Source organism: Electrona antarctica (assembly GCF_951216825.1).
Source record: "Electrona antarctica genome assembly, chromosome: 4".
Classification (NCBI taxonomy): Eukaryota; Metazoa; Chordata; class Actinopteri; order Myctophiformes; family Myctophidae; genus Electrona; species Electrona antarctica.
The window spans coordinates 29,951,868-29,970,036 of record NC_136809.1 but is presented as its reverse complement, the minus strand read 5'-3'; the positions used below and the strand labels follow the sequence as shown (position 1 = coordinate 29,970,036).

At 41.8% G+C, this 18,169-nt stretch overlaps 1 protein-coding gene across 1 annotated transcript in view; it reads left to right on the top strand.

Annotated features, from left to right (window-relative positions):
• Nucleotides 1-5,927: 5,927 nt before the first annotated feature.
• Nucleotides 5,928-18,169, top strand: part of LOC306922094 (solute carrier family 2, facilitated glucose transporter member 9-like) — a gene marked incomplete at its 3' end in the record, with an annotated part of 22,205 nt that continues 9,963 nt past the window's right edge. The window contains exons 1-5 of the mRNA XM_079499487.1: nt 5,928-6,047; nt 11,709-11,804; nt 15,121-15,281; nt 16,192-16,316; nt 17,363-17,508. Of these exons, the coding sequence (XP_079355613.1) occupies nt 6,003-6,047; nt 11,709-11,804; nt 15,121-15,281; nt 16,192-16,316; nt 17,363-17,508 (573 nt within the window). The 5' untranslated portion in view covers nt 5,928-6,002. The remainder of the gene's footprint in view (nt 6,048-11,708; nt 11,805-15,120; nt 15,282-16,191; nt 16,317-17,362; nt 17,509-18,169) is intronic.

Below are 18,169 nucleotides of genomic sequence, written 5' to 3'. Positions count from 1 at the left end.
TGGGGTGTTGAACCTACTGATAACTGAGATGGGGTGGGGTGTTGAACCTACTGATAACTGAGATGGGGTGGGGTGTTGAACCTACTGATAACTGAGATGGGGTGGGGTGTTGAACCTACTGATAACTGAGATGGGGTGGGGTGTTGAACCTACTGATAACTGAGATGGGGTGGGGTGTTGAACCTACTGATAACTGAGATGGGGTGGGGTGTTCTTCTGCAGTAGCACTCCACAGAAGAGTTAGGAGGACCCGAGACTACATCAGAGATCGCACACTTCACTGCAGCACATAGTCTCCTAACTGTTAGAACTGACATTCTACTGAGTCAGACGTACAACGGTATAAGTGATGTGTCATGTTATTTAAGATAAATAAATAATGTTATGTTTCCCAGCTGATACAGTATATTAACAATATTCAGTCAGATTTAACCTATATTTATGTGTGCATATAATATATTATCTTGGCGTTCGGCTCTGCTGCAATTTTCTCCCTGCTCGGCACAATTAAACACCATCATTAAACATAAAGAGCAGGGAGATAGATATACAATAACAATCCCCCATGGGGGACAGAAATATCAGAGCCAACCGGTGGTGCTGGGGTGGCGGTGAGAGCAAACAGTGTAACAACCAGGAACCATATGCCGAGGAAGGCAGGAAGAATGCATGCAGTAATTGGTCAGCTGACTGCCACTCACATCAGCGTATGACGTGTGGGTCTTGCAAACACTGTATACGCCCACATAGTAATGCAGCATATTAATCCCTCGAATACATTAATGTCCCTTGAGCATAGCATGTACCCGCTCGAGTATATCTGACTGAACTAACTCCGCAAGCTACATATCATATAGATTCTGTGTATATCTGAAGAAACAATTTCATAATGGTACAATGTACTCTAACCTTAAGAGGTGGCTTAAAGCAAACCATATCTGTAATCACGAGTAATTATTATTAATGTATTACTAGCTCCCTTTGTCACTGATGTCACTTTTCACTGTAATTGTTCTGCCCCCTCTATGTTTCCTTGTTTTTGTATTGTATGTTTTTGTATGGATACCCTTTTACCACTTTTAAGAGCCTGCTCAGGGACTACAGCTGAAAATTAGCTTATGGCTAACTCTGCCCCATGGGAGGCATACTTTAGACATAGCATTGGTTAGACATAGCATTGGTCCGACTGGATTAAGGTTGGTGAGGGGTGCGTTAAAACAACTGGATTAAATTACGTGTTGATTAATGTGCATTGTCCCTGTTAAATAAATAAAAATAACCACTGGAACGATAGCAAAATGTATTGTCTTTGTGGGTACAGACATTTAGATAGGAACAGACTAATACTGAAACTGAAAGTGATATATAAATGACTTATCTCATGTTGCACACTGCAGCTGGTATAGGGAGTTGTTCTTGAACAGAAGTCACTGCAGAGGGTGATACGGACAGCCCAGCGCATCATTGGAGGTGAGCTTCCTTCCTTCCAGGGAATATACAAGAATTGGTGCGTCGTGGCCAAGGCTGAACGGATTGTTGGGGATATATCCACCACCACTCAGCCATAGCCTGTTTGGTTATCCTTGTCTTGCAAGCCGTGCACACTAAAATACTGTGAAGTACTTTTTACTTCATGGCCACCATCAGGCTGATGAACAAGTAGGCCTACTGAGTTGATATAATTCCCAGACTACGTGGCCACTTTCCTGTGGCTACTGTAAACAAACCTATGACAGACTATGACTGATAAATGTTAAACTATACAGTTATACTGCTTTGCACTTCAAGCCATGTAGGTTTGCTATCTATTCTAACTGATGCTGTTATGCACTTTCATTACAGGTAGATTCTGTCTAGACATGTAGTTTAGTTTTGCAGTTACTGTATATAACCAATACTTTCTGAGCAATGGAGTTTTTATTTATTTGTTATTTCTTCTACTTACATTTCTACTTGAAATTGTTTTAAAACACATGTAACAAGTACTGTGCTGGACTGAAAAGCAACAACTATGCACAAAGCTTGACTTTGAAAGCCATTTTATTTCAAGGCTATAAAAATGATGTTAATTTCCATGTCAAATCATTCAATATAAGGTACTATGAGCATATTCCTCTCAAGAAGCCCATGCCTCAGAGAAGAGGGGATGGTCTCCACTGCAGTGCCTTTCCATGAAATCACAGTGATGTTGCACTGATGTCTGGCAGTCATGTGCAGGGCAGGCCACTGTGACTAAAGTGCCACTGAGAGGGGATGCGTAGCAGTATCATTGCATCAAAGCAACATCAAAGTGCAGTGAGCTGGTCCAAGCTGCTCTGAGCCAAGACACTTCCAAGACCGCAATACATAAAGCTAAAGCCTTGAAGTCTTCTGGTCTTGCTCTTCAGTATGTATCCTAGTTATCAATAATGAATAATTATATTTCATATACAACACACAAAGCTCTTTTTTTAATCTAAAGTGACTAAAAGTAGTAATAGTAATAACAACAAGTAAGGTCAGAGCCAAAGGGGACCAAACAATACTGTGATCCAAGAATCATTGTATACTCATTTTTCCAATCAATACTAGTCCATTAATAATACAGCACATGGACAATGGCATGACTACACTTAAAAAGCACAGCCATTCTCTCAGAACACTGGGTTTCTAGGGACAAAATAAAAGGTTATACTGAGCAACTAACATCATTGGAAGAGAGACCGCAAGTGAAGACAAGTTTGAATTATTATTTTTTTCACCCTGCTGCGTGAATGGGGCACCTGTGTTCATACCACAGCTGCTATAGGCCTGGTGTGAAGTATCTAACTGTCTTATCATCAACTAGACACTACAGTTCACGGTGTTGTCAGTGAACTCACATGCGAACGCACGCACGCGCGCGTGCACACACACACACACACACACACACACACACACACACACACACACACACACACACACACACACACACACACACACACACACACACACACACACACACACCTATAGCCATCATGTGACAGCGGCAATCTGCCAGGAAGCCTCATGGCCTGGGCCCCTGGGGGGGGGGAGCAATTTGCTGCTGGTAGGGTAGAATCTACATCCCATTGCCCAGAGGAATGGTCAGTCTCACTATGATAGGCTTGTTATACACACCATTCTAATATCATCACAGGGAGGGTCACTCATGGAGAATCACTCATGGTGTAATCCAAAACGCAGACAACATAATTTATGTGCTTTATTATGTTATGTCAATTATGTTGTGTGCGTTATGGATTACACAGATAGTGATTCTCCATGAGTGACCGGCCTCCCTGTGTAGGCTATTAGCAACACTCAAAACCCACCTTTTCAGACTTGCATTGATGCATTCCCTATAATCCCACGTACCCCTTTGTTTACCTCCCCTCCTAATATTCAGCTATTAGTGTAGATTTTTGTCTTAGGCCTACACAAACATTAAATTCCCATTGACAATGAATGGAGAATTTACGTCATTGTGGACGAGCAAATCGGCTATTTTTGTCCTACACAAACATTCAATTTCCATTGATTATGAACAGAGAATGTCCGTCATATGCGGACGAGCAAATCGACATGTTACGTCATGATGATGTACGATAATAAGAACGCCCCTCACTTCACACGGGTGTGATTTGTATTGTTAAAAGCTCTGTATTATTATTTATTATTGCGACATAATGTATACAGTTAACTATGGAATTGCGCATTTCCTGTGTGTTGGTCACACCCCAGGTGAGAGAGCACGTGACATCACGTGACATCATCAGGGATGGAGCACGTGGCATCACGTGACATCATCAGGGATGGAGATCCCTGATGTCATTATTAAGCCCATAATTATATGGAGATCCCTGATGTCATCAATATTGGCCAGCAACTCTACATCTGACCTCAAACCTCAAACCCTTAAATCTCCATATATGGAGCTGACCTGTTCTAACATTCCATATGTTGATCCTTCCCCATCCATCCTTCCTCTTCAATGTCTCCCTTTTGACTGATACCTGTTATCATGATACCATTTAAATTCTAGAAGTTATTAGTGCAGCCACCGAGCCGCGCCCGGCAGCCGGCGAAAACTAGAGTTCTCATCAAGCCCGAAAATTAAGGCTCAAGAAACTGCCACCCTTATATCTCCATATATGGAGCTGACCTATTCTGACATTCCATATGTTAATCTGACCTCATCAAACCTTGTACACTCAAGACACGCTCCATATATGGCCCGTACAGAATTCATTCCATATGTTGATCTGACCTGACCCCCCCATGCAAAAGCGCCAGTGCTCGCCCAGCAGTCTGCAGTCTGCTGGCCATATATGGAGCGTGTCTTGAGTGTACAGGGTTTGATTAGGTCAGATCAACATATGGAATGTCAAAACAGGAAGGGCGGGTGGGGAAGGATCAACATATGGAATGTCAGAACAGGTCATCTCGATATATGGAGATCTAAGGGTTTGAGGTTTGAGGTCAGATGTAGAGTTGCTGGCCGGCTCCATATATGCAGATCTAGGTGATGATCCAGTCTTCTCCATGTATGGTTATCCAGGATTAGATGAGGTCAGTGTTGTGATCTTCATATATGGAGATGGCCATATGGTGGCGTGACATGTCACAAGGCATGATGCCACGAGACGTGACCATATATGGTTGGTGTGATGTCACGAGATGTGACCAATGACATATATGGAGGCGTGATATCACGAGGCGTGACCATATATGGAGGTGTGATGTCACGAGGCGTGACCATATATGGAGGCGTGACTAACACACGGAGATGCAGGTTTTCATAGTAAATACGACCTATGGTCGGAAAAACCAATAAGGCGCCCTGAGGTCGCGTGCACGCAGACGGAAGACTGCTGTGCGAGCGCTGGCGCTTTGGCATGGGGGGTCAGATCAACATGATGTGAGGTGTGACGTGACACACGGAAATGCAGGTTTTCATAGTAAATGCGACCTATATGGTTGCAATCAAAAATCACTTCTCATTATATTAAAATACAACAATACATGGCAATTTGAGGTAGCCTACTCTGCACTCCAGTGATAATTGCCCATTGTGGGAATGGGATCACTAAACCAGGTGAAATTCACCCGAACACCTGCCTGTATGGAAAGAAAAAAAATACAACAACAAAAAAGCAGAGATGTGGCCAGGGAAACACTATGATGTCACTGAGCATCCTGAAGGTACACAAGCACCCACGGCAGACATCAGTACATTATGAAAATCACATAAACATAATTGTCCGGTGAAATCACCTGGGTTTAGTGTTCTGGGTTAAAAGAAAGTGATCCAATCAAAAGAGGAAATCCACAGAGGTCAATATAGGTTTTGTATATGGGAAAGCATATACAGTTTATGTATTCTATCATACACAATAGCCTATAAAGCTACTATGTGATAGCAGGCTACCTTAGAATTAAAGGTTTTGTTGAGTAAACAATCTCAACCTAAACAGACTCATGTTTATCATCATCAATCATGTGATTTTTTTTATGGGAAAAGTGGGATGAAATCAGCTAGCTTTAATTTAGTTTTATTTCCTTTTGTTCTAACTATATGCTGTTCTAGTTTTTGTTTTTACTCAATTAATAATGAATTTCCATATTATTTTTATTTCAGCCTACGGTATGCACTATGCCGATTTGTACACAAATTAAAACAATAGAATGAATGAAACTCACACAATCCCATAGCCTGTAAAATCAGTAGCAATCAAAGGTTGCGCTATGATAACCATTCACAGCGCAACCTGCCTGCTATGGGATCTAAGCAGGGCTTGTTCTTGCTGCTATGATTGGGCCTCGAAACTTTGATCAACTACGCCCATCAGAATTAGGCTACACGCCTCTTCCTCCAAGACAACTCTGAATGGACATGGATGGAGAGATGCCGGTTTTAGAAGACCTATAGAAAGTTCAGCATAGCTTTGAACGGTTTCCTTTGGAAACAGTAAATCATTTACAAGGGAGTTCGTAGGACTTAAATGGCGGAGGAAGTATTAATACCAAGCGATGAGAGATTCGGCGGGGTGAGTGTTTTCTTTCTTTTATCCAAACTAATTTTACAATTTTGTCATTAGCCAGAGGCTACCGTCCGTGTGCCTGTCATAGTTGTGCGTTCGGATATAGCGCACTGAGCGCACTGTGCAATAGCCTACCCACAAACTAAACGTGAGTGCGCTCCCGGTGCGCATATCCGAACGCATGGATTCCTATTTCCTAGTGGGTTATGGTCATTATTTTTCATGTGTGGTGAGTGGTGACTCTATATTCATTATTCAGCATCTCAAATCATTTTTGAGGCCCTCCTATACACAGGTTTAATGTTTGTCTTTAGTTCAATGTTTGTTTTGTAAACGCCATTGACAATGAAGGGGAAATTTAACCATAATGTAACTCATTACGTCATATTGTCTCTTTATTGTTAATGGCGTTTAATGTTTATGTTGGCACTGACCGTTTTACATCACTATTACATCACCTAATCAACATGAGTTAGACTTTAATAGCGCCCCTCACTTCACACTGGGTGTGATTTTTCCCCACTATTGTCCTCAATCAAGTCAAACGGTGACAAACACAAACATATAGATCTCTGGCTGTTTATCATAGCCCACTTGTTGGCTATATGGATATGGGTGGAAGCTGGGAAAAAATAAAGAATACAAAAAAAGAAAAAGAAAACTAGAAAAAGTGCCCCTCGGGGCTTTTTCCAGGGCAGGTCAGGTTGTGGCCTCCTGGTGGCGCTATAATAGGCCAAAGTGAAAAGGGTGGGATATATTCCTCAGCCTAGTAGGAAAGTGCGTGAAAGATTTCAAGTAAATGGCACGCTGCGTTCATGATTTGAGGCTTTTTGTTCAAAACGGGCCAACCCTGCAAACTTTGAAAGCCAATGTTAGCCAACTAGGACAGAATATGAAATATCGGACTGATCGAGCGTTGAAACCGACCCGCGCAGAGGCAAACCAATCAGTCACAGCTACGGGCGGGATCTTGGCAGCACCGGGTGTGACGGGCCGGCATCAAGAAGCGCCTGTTGCAATTGTATTTCCCAGTGTCACCTACACATTCAATACGATAGTGAGGGTTTTTGAAAGGTCCACAGAATGAGAGGCCTGCTCTGCCGTAACAGAGCGTATCGCAAAAAAAGGTTATGGCCATTTTTGTATACCACACCATAGACAACCTATATAAGGCAAAAAAAGTCAGTTAGTTTTGCACGAAAAACACTCTTTGCCTAAAAACAGCCATATAGCCGTCATCACAAATGTGATGAGGTCTGCAAGTGGCTATGGCCGAATTTAGGCCAAGGAGTGTTTTTCGTGCAAAACTAATGCTTGGAATGGATTCAGAATCATACTACTAATCTCAAAAGCCTCAAAGTTCCCTTCCCTTAAAAAACAAACAAACAATAAAAATAAATAAATAATCCTTGGCCAATATCCATGGCCCAGGGCCTATGTGGCCAATAAGGGCCAATAAGAGCTTTTGGCCCTTCAAGACGAACACACTTGTTTGTTGCAGAAAAATGATTTTTGGGGGGGATAAATCCGCTCCGAATTACTTACACATGATTACAGGGGTGACGTGACATTGTAATTGGCTTGCAAAATTAGTGGGAGGGGCCTATATTAGCGAGTGTCCAGTCACTTCTTCAAATTATGGAATCCAAGTGGATCAGCCCTTTTGACCTCCAGATATGACTAAAGACCTAAACCCATAAAACAGGGATAGATGCTTGCTTATGAGCTATGACGATTTAAAGCAAGAGAGAATGGAGTCAGACAGTCCAGACACAAAGTTTCATGACAGGACGACAAGAAGCTGAAAACTGAAAAGTAGACCTTTCCACTACTGGTAGCCAATACACTATGCACACCTGACCAGCCTATTCTGTACTTTCTCTACCTTTGCCAGCCTATTCTGTACTTCTCTCTACCTTTACCAGCCTATTCTGTACTTCTCTCTACCTTTACCAGCCTATACTGTACTTTTCTCTACCTTTACCTGTACCTTTGTTTCATCCTGTGGTCCTGATATGACAAGGGATTAATCTATCTAAGACATTGGCAGGAAATCACATTCATTCACACTTTGTAACAGATGATCAGAATCAGAAGTAGTGCTGCAGAAAAGTGCAGACATGGTGCAGAGCAGACTAGCCATGGTTCACATGACGCTCGTACTTCCCGAGCGTCATGGCTTGATTTCCGCCTGTTTTACGCGATCGCTACATTTACATTGTAAACGTGTACATGAACATTCAGATTCCCAATATAAAGTACTCGCCACATGTGCCACGGGTGTTAGAAATTTGCTGGTACAGTGATTAGCATTGCTGCATCCCGCGTAAAAAGCATTTTTATCCGAGCTGTTTTTTTGCCATGGGCTTTCAACTACGCGCCCCTATCGGTCGGGAGGAGTGTGGCATTCGGTGTGTTCGATATAGGCACGCTGACTGCACTGCCAATACAGACTAATAGACGAGTGCGCTCCCGGTGTGCAACTGTGAATTTCCCAAACGAACCCCGTTTGAGAAAAGTAGCCGGGGCGCTCGGATAAAAATGCTTACTTTAAGTAAGCCTTGTCGAGACATGAGGCCCACAGGGCAAGAGCCTATCTCCTGTTTCTGTAGCGTGAGGCAGCTTGATGTACAAGTACACCCCCTGGACATGACGCTGGTAGCCAGTATGTCGCAGTGACTTACCCCCAATCCAACCCTTGAGTGCCAAGCAGGGATGCACTGGGTCCCATTTTTGCACCACTCAGTTCACACGGGTGTGATTTTTTATTCTGGTTTTGACATTGACATGACGTTTTTCAAATAGATTTAAAAAGAAAATGCGAGTAGTTTTCACAAAACATCTGTAATTGGTGGTATTGGACTGTAATTGGTGTCGGACCCCAAAATTTGGTAACTCAGTAGTGTATTTTTGATTCCTGCAGCCTGGAACTGAGACTTATTGAGGGGGATAGAAAGGGTTATTTTTAACTATGGGTACTTAGTGATGCCTACTGTATGGTTGTGCTGCTGGAATTTAGGATGGCAGCCAAGGGGTCAGCTGCAGGTTATTCTCAGCAATTTCACTGCTGCAATACACAACCTCTAGCTTGGTTAGATGTTGTGTGACACATGTGGCACTGGCTTTAAACATTCAGGGTCTTTGCTTGTTCTTGCCTACCACACAAAGTTACAATACCTGTTGTAAACTGCAATAGGTTTTTCAAGCACTTATCTTATTCTTATCTGTTTTAATTGGAACGAAGAGTTCAGTCCAACAACACCTAAGAGAAAGATGAATTAGCACTGAGGATGTTAGGTGTAGTGGTCCTCTCCAGCTAATGCTCTCCTCTGACAGTAAACTAGGATGGCTGGACAAACAGTAGGGCATTCATACTGGTCTTAGTCTAATGGGGTGCCAGCAGCTTGCTTGGTCTACTTCAGGTGTTCTCTGACTGGGTCATGCTGTTCTTGGCATAAGCCAGCATGGCACAGCACAGTACAGCACAGTCCAAAACTCACAGACTCCTATATGTTGCATAGGAGTCTATACTGTAGCTCATTAATGCTGCTGATAAATGCTATTATGAGACATTACTGAGCTAATTGCTTAACTGTACTAATCTGGCTGTGGTCTAGAAGGTTTCCCACCCTGTGGTTCACGGACCACTAGTGGTCCAGAGCATAATTACAGGTACTCAATGAGAAAATCTCCTCAGACATAACCTTAAACAAACCTGATACACCCATATACAGCCATGTCACTATTACTCACACATAACCATAGATCCGGTTGTGAGCCACAGATCCGACCTCTATAGTATACAGTACATACTGTATATGGTCATCATGTGCTTAATGAGACCGACCGACCGACTTCAAACTCAGCGCGCACATCGGCAAGGACATAAGGGTGTGTGGAGACGTTGAGGGCACCTATACTTCCATATAGGCATATCCAGAATCTCTGATCCAACCAATATGTGCTTATATGGGCAGGCCAAATTATATATTGTAGCAATGTTTAAATGTTATATTTAACTATATTTAACTTACTAAACAGTACAGCATCATATGAAAGAGTATCATTCTCTATGAAAAATAGGATAGATCAGTTCCACCAGAAGTGGGACAGATTCCTTCTGTATGATAGCACTACGTAATGACAGACTACTGGCTGCCCCCCCCCCCCCCCCCCTACAGTAGATCTTCGCCTGCTCACATATGTCTCTATCGAGAAGAACACAGCCTCCCTCCCCTTCCTTCCCTCCTTTTTTTGTACTGTGACTGTCGATTAGTGTCAAACCCTTTTTTTCTTTTCTTTTTTCTCCATTGTTTGTTCTGTATTGTTGTTACTGGTATTGTGGGTGTTTGTGTCTGAAAAAGAAAATCCAATAAAATACTAATCACAAAAGAAAAAATATATTTAAATAATATTTCATAAGTCCATCAAATGCGAAAAGAAATTGAACTAATATGTGTCGGGGAGAAAAACAACTTGAAATGAAATGACTGCTACAATTGTGCTATTGGAGGAGTGGTTTAATCTACACTTTGTTTGAATGACTTGATCTTGACATAAACAATCCTAGAAATAAACATAGTAACAGTGAGTTTGTGTTGTGTGAAAATTCAGGTCATGTACTGTAAGCTGTTTTCTGTTTACCTCACCAAGCTGCTTATGTTAAGTTCATATTAACATGTATACTATAGAGGCCTCACCTATAAAATAAGTAATTAAGTAGAATTGGGGACAAACTGTTTCTAAGCCATGTGGCCCATAGAGCAGGAGCCTATCTCCTGGACCCTCTGAATTTATCGTCAATCCAAATCCAAATATAGCTGAATATAGGAGAGGCTAGCGCCCCTCAAAAACTCATCTAATGATCATACAGTGCATTTAGATTGTATAGGATGATTTTACCCAGATCATCTTGTACTATCATCTAATGATCATACAGTGCATTTAGATTGTATAGGATGATTTTACCCAGATCATCTTGTACTATCATCCGTATTTACACTTTCAGCATGTGTGATCATAGGAATGGAATGGAAGCTCACTCCGTAAACCACAGCACATTAGTTGATACATAAAAAATAGAAGGATCGCTAAGAAAACTATCGATATTTGCAGGCTAGCCCTATCGTGGTCTACTGAGGGAATGTAACCCCTAACCCTACTAATGTATGCTGTATACCCACTGAGCTTCTTCAGAGGGAATTTAATTCCTAAACTTGGTAATGCTTGTGTCATCCTCTACCTATTGCACGTACACTTTAAATTGAATCTTTAACACTGCAACTGTGTTCTTTATACTGATCAGGCAGTACCACAGGATACACTTCAATGGTGCTTGGACTGTAGTCTTCTGCAATGTTCCTGTTCTCATGTTTGTGTTACTGTTACTGGGGGGGTAAGGGTAAGAAATCAAGGCAGGAAAAAGAAAGAAGGTTTGAGCACTTTTGCCACAAAAAGTACATTCCTGGGGGTCTGTATGTTCCGGGGAACCCCACACGGTAACTCGGCACGTTTCTCGACCGTTTTGGACACGGGACGGCCCGTTGGAACCAGACTCGTGCCCCGGTACCGTTCCTGGATGTTGAGCACAGTACAGTACAGTAAATGTATAGTTGTTTGTATTCTGCTGGTTTGTCATGCTTTGCTCTCCTTTCCTTCCTTCCTCAGCTCACCAGGTCACTGCTGGCAGTGGCTTTCCTATCGTCGTTTGGAAGCTCCATGCTCTATGGCTACAATTTGGCTGTTGTCAATTCTCCTACAGAGGTGTGTACTGTTATCACCATCATGCATCCATTATCATCATCATCATCATCATTAGCCTGAGCTTTGAAATATTGTTCATGATTTGGAAATGCATCCCTGGTTAAAGGAATGTTTTAGAAACTCATATTGGGAAATGGGAATATTTTTTAGCCAATTCCAAAGATTGTATCTAATCTGAATGAAAATGACCATCTTAAATGTGAATGTGTTTGTTATTTGGAAGGAACAAGTGAAAATATTCCCTGTTCACAGAGATAGAATTAACTGCGGATTCCACATTTCAAAATTCCAAAGCATGAGCAACATCCATCCAAGAAAGACACATGTCATCTTCATTACACATGAATAATTTCTTGTTGTCACATGACATGTACATCCCTTTACAACTGCTGGGTTGGAAAGTTAGATGTCGAGAACCATTCACTCTGTCACTTTCTCACATGGTTTGAAGCAACAAAAAAAAGGCAACATTTTAGGCCACTGGGGCAGAAATATTGTCCTTTTACTTCAAATAAAATACTATCAAGTGCAGGTTCTCGACTTCAAAGCTAAAAGATTAGGTGTATTTTGGGACAGCCAAATAATGCACTGACCATATTAAGCTCCTTGTGAGTCAAGAGTCCAGAAGTTTGAATTCGACTCTCATCATGTCTCATTTCCTATAGCTTACAGTTCCTGTCTCTCCCTCTACTATACAACTAGTGTAAAAAAATGCCCAAGGTTGTCAAAACAAAGCATGAACGAAAGATGCAAATATTTTCAGACAATAAATATTATCAATGATTAAAATAAGTCTACAGCTTAGTACAGTACAGTACTGTATCTGCTGTACACATTTATACAGGTAGATGTTGTATAGCGGTACTCCAATATCTGTTGCTGCATAATATGTTGGTATCATTAGTAATCAAGGGATGAGCTGTGATGCTTCACCTAAAAACCTAGCTGTCTTCCTGGCTTTCGTGAGACTGATGAGGCACTAAACAAAACGTGAGTGTTGGATATCTAATTGTTGATTAATTTAGTTCCTGCAAAAGCTGAATCTCTGTTTAACATTCAAATGAAAATAGTGATGACCAGTGCACATGATGATCAAACGCTGCTTTATTGTCTGCGTGGAGTCACACGGCCACTGTGTCAAATTTGAAGCCAGCTCTTTGTCATACCATATCATCCTCTCCTTGTACAGCGTCATGTGCTCCGCTGAGCCGATATGGTTCATTCTCCGTGGTTTGGTATGCTATCTATGACCCCCCTGAACTGTCAGCAATGCCTGTTTGGCCATGGACGGACTCACATGTGAGCGTGTCAGTTGGCCAATGTGACGAGGATAGGATCGTATAACTGCCTCACATTGTGCTAAAACTTGATGATTTCTTAGACATGCTTTGTGGGCAAATGCAAACATGTCAGATCACTTCTTGACTTTTTCTTGCAACTATTAAAGTAACATGCACATTGGGTAGTGAATTAGAATGATTCGATCTATTGTTTTACACTATAGAATGCTTATGCCCAATTTGCCCAATTGTGGAGAAGCTTTTTGCAGGTCATAGAATGGTTAAGCAGAAAGGCTCTGTTTAAAAAAGAAGTCTGAGCCTTCAACATTAATTGGGCAAAGTAAGTAAGGCAATGTTAAACAAAGGAAAAGTAAGAAAAAGAGGAACAGCATGGCCTACAGTACAGACACAGCGGTCATAGATAATCTTGTCGAACTTCATTTAGTTGGCTGCATGCCATCTTTGTGGGACCTTCCCCCTGAAAAAAAAGGTCAGGAGATTTAAATCAGTACTGAAGTCATGTGACGTTGTCTTGACCAAAAGGCTGCACAAAGTGCACATATAAGTGAACACTTTCAACAACTGGAGCCTCTTATTCTTCTGCTCACCGTCACCTTAAGACGGCACACATCTTACAAGCTTACCTCTGTGTCTCACGGAGGGAGAACACTCTCACACCCATCTCATAATGTCCACACATACTGTATACAGTACCTCTGTATTGACACCTCTCTTCTTTCACCTCACCAAGCTCACTTCCTCTACCATGTCACATTTTGTTGCTGGCGGGCAGAAACCTTGTAACTCCATGTTTCTCCACATCTTTTTATGTATTTCACAAGTTAATGGATAGCGATGTGAGCTATTCGCTCACATCACTGTGAGTGTAAACAGATTTCGAACATTTGTGGAATTTTTTTTCACCTATAATTAAATGGGTTGCCAGGTTGAAAGGGCTTATACGTCTGTCTGAGGGTTTTATAAATATGTATCCAATGGAAAGTATTAACAAAAGCTTGTGACTAATTCATAATTACATTGGATCCATTTCCTATAAAGTAACCGTTTTAGACATACAGGTTTTTCTGCCTGACAGTGACGGTATCTTCTACTCCCTATCATTCTCATTCTCAGTGAGCTTTAATTAGAAGAATCCCAAACTAATAAAGCATGACCTACTGTATGATGAATTCACAAAAGGGTGCTTCAATGAGAACTTAACCATCTGAGGCATTTCATAATATAATATAACATTGCAAAATTACCTTTGACCTTGAAATACAAATAATTTGTGCAGCTTTTTGCCTGTGTAGGGCAGTTGTAGCTCTTACTATTAAAGTTTTACACATGCCGATTGCATGTGTTCTTAGTGCAAGGATTTAGTCTGTGTAACTGCCCCAGTTCAGCCCCAGTTGGCAAATTGAATTAGGTCTCTTCTTGCATCTTGGATGACTGGAAACATTTAGTGGAATGTGTCATTGATGGCCTTTCATTACATGAACTGGAACTGGCAGAACTTTACAGCATCAGCTGACCCACTGAAGGATTCACAGGGTTAATGATGTTAAAGGGGCATGAATGGCGCTGCACTGAAACATGGAAACACAGGAGCTGGAGTGTAACGCTGAGTAAAGAGACTACACAGTAAAATGTGTGACTGCTATGATTACTCCTCAAACAACATACTGGTTTTAAACCTTTGGCTATCCTAAAACTGTCAATGACTCAAAATTGTGTACTTATATTGTGGTTAAAAACCTGCGGTTGATCTGAATAACCACAATATTTGACCAGATCGAGGCCTTTTTCACTGGAGTAAAGTTAAGTCAAAACTAAGTGGCTTGCACAACAGATTAGCTTCTGATTCAAATTTCCTAGACATATTTTGTGCATCAATCTGGACATTCCAACTATTTCACTCACTCATATTTTGTTCTTCTCTGCGCATTGGTTTATTAACTTGATTTGTTGAATGTGTTAATTCAACCATTAATCCACTCGCTTGTCTTGTTTATTCATGGATATAATTTGTACAGTACATCAAGGACTTCTACAATCAGACAATGTGGAGTCGTCATGGGTCGAGTCTTGATGAGCAGACTCTCACTGTCTACTACTCCCTCACGGTGTCCATCTTTGCTATTGGAGGAACGTTTGGTGCCCTGATGGTGGGAACACTAGTGACCAAGTATGGCAGGTAAGGGAGTGTTGTTGGATGGATGCCTTATATGTGTTTTTGTTTTGTTACTTTACTTTGCTTTGTGGGAAGAGAAAGTGTTCACAACGAGTGCTCCTCTGAACACAGGTCTCCGTCAGGTCAGGTACAGTAGGTTATTGTGGGCCAGCAATGCTTATGGAATATGAAGAATTGGACAGAGCCATGGGCACGGGCGGTATCTGCTGTTGGTCGCAAGAAACAGAGGATGTGTGTTTTTTCTTTCAATGTCAAAAGGGTGGCATTTTTTCCTCAACGTAGTGCGAATGTGCGTGCAAAGTTTCACCACAATTGGACACTGCGTTCTTGATTTCAGGCATTTTGTTCAAAAAGGGCCACTCCTGCAAACTTTAGGTGTGAATCTTGGCCAATAAGGATGGAATATGAAAATTCAAACAGATCTGTCTCACACACGTCACATCACGTACAAGGCGTAGGTCTGTTGAGTGTTTGTAGATCTGTTATAGCTGTGTGCTAACTTGCACATCGGCATTAAATTAATACTGAGGAATTTACTGTGTAGTAAAACTGAGAAATGCATGCAGATGTCTGCTTTCAAAATACTGTGTGTGAGTGTGTGTGTGTGTGTGTGTGTGTGTGTGTGTGTGTGTGTGTGTGTGTGTGTGTGTGTGTGTGTGTGTGTGTGTGTGCGCGTGCGTGCGTGTGCGCGAGATGCAAAGATACAGTTTACATGTCCTTTTGTTGACACTAACTGTATAAGGTTGAGTAAGCAGTAAGCAGTCATTACTGTGTGTGTGTTGTGTTGTGTTGTGTTGTGTTGTGTTGTGTTGTGTTGTGTTGTGTTGTGTTGTGTTGTGTTGTGTTGTGTTGTGTTGTGTTGTGTTGTGTTGTGCGTGCGTGTGTGCGTGCGTGCGTGCGTGCGTGCGTGTAGGAAAGGTGCCCTGGTGAATTCTGCAGGACTGGTGTTTATAGCTGGAGGGTTCATGGGTTTCAGCAGAGCCTGCAGTTCTCCTGAGATGGTCATCATCGGACGCTTCATCACAGGTGTACACTCAGGTATTCACCTTTTTGAGGGGTCCTCCTATGCCCATGCCCAGCTTTGTCTGTTTGTGTGAGTTTTAGCAATGATTTGATTGGCTGATCTTCCCATAGCGATGATTTGGCTGAGCAAAGTACATAAAAAGTGAGGGCAACAAACTGAAGACACAATTGTGATTGGCCGGAATGACAAAAAAGGTGAGGGCGCCAATTGTGATTGGCCGGAATGTGATGATGTATGATGATAAGAGCGTCCCTCACTTCAACGTGTGATTTTTTGAGGGATGCTATGCATATACAGAATTTGTCCCCTCACGTCTCATTTTTGCCATTGACAATGAAAGGAGAAATTAGGTCATGTGCCTCAAATATGACGTAAATTTGTGGCAACACAAACATTAAATGCCATTGACAATGAAGGGAAAAATGTACGTCATATGTAGACGAGCAAATAGGCTAACCAATCACATAAATTCAGTTGTTCATGAGATGATGTATGATGATGTATAATGATAAGAGCGGCCCTCACTTCACACGGGCTACTGTATGTGGTTGTTGGGGCAATGTGATTCAAAGTCCTCTTTTTACCTGAACAAAAAAAGCAAAAGACAAAATTACAATGAATCACACCTGGTTGTGCTAAATATGCCTGCACTAACATCTATGTCTTCATTCCTGAGATATGATCCTGAGATATGATCAATTATGTAATTTGTACCTGACCTTGAACTTAACTGTGACCTTGGCCTTAGACCTTTTCAACCCAAAAGGTTAAGCATCTTTTTGCGCAGATCATACCTACCAAATCATGAAAGTCATCTGCCCATTTGTTTTCGAGATGTCCATATTCTCAGATATACAGACAGACACACACTGGAGTCATTCCAATACCCTGCCATGCACACATCATTGTTGGCAGCGGAATAAAGTTGATAAAAATCTACAGAACACTACATACTAAGTTTGACATGTACCAAAAAATAGCTTAATGTACTAACCCCTGTTTGTGATAGCTCATGGTAGTGTCTAATATACAGTACATTCTCTCTTCTCCATCTCAACAGGTATCTCTCTGAGTGTGGTGCCGATGTACTTGGGAGAAATCGCTCCCAAGAACCTGCGAGGCTTCCTGGGCCTCATGCCCAGCATCCACATCTGTCTGGGAGTCTTCAGTGCTCAGGTCCTGGGGCTCCATGAACTATTAGGAAAGGTAAGGAAAGTTAAAGCTTGTCTTACAAAGAGAACAACCTTATTTTCCAGCTTTGAGGGTTTGTGTAAACACAAACATTGTGTTAACACAAACACTGAAAGCCATTGACAATGAATGGCCAGCTTTGAGTGTTTGTGTAAACACAAACATTGAATGCCATTGACATTGAATGCCTGGCTTTGGGTGTTTATGTAAACACAAACATTGTGTAAGCAGAAACATTGAAGGAAAAGGTGAGGACGCAAATTGTGATTGGCTGGAATGCGAATGAGGGGCGCTAGCCCCCTCCTATAAACAGCTATAGTGTTTAATGTTTGTGTTGTCTGAACACAAACATTAAATGCCATTGACAATGAATGGAGAATTTACATCATATGTGTCTGAGGAATTCGGCATATGTATGTCGGTGGGAACCCTTGTCCAATAATGGACCACCATTCTTTTTTTTTTAAATGTTTTTTTTTGTGGCTTTTGCCTTTATTTTTTATATTTTTTATGGAGGGACAGACAGTAGGCTGACAGGAAATGGGGAGAGAGATGGGGGGAAGACATGCAGTAAAGGCCGTCGGGATCGGGAGTCGAACCCGCGGCACACTGCCAGACTGGATTACCAGCCAAGGTGCCTGGACCATTGAGCCATGGCCCAGGCCTGGACCACCAT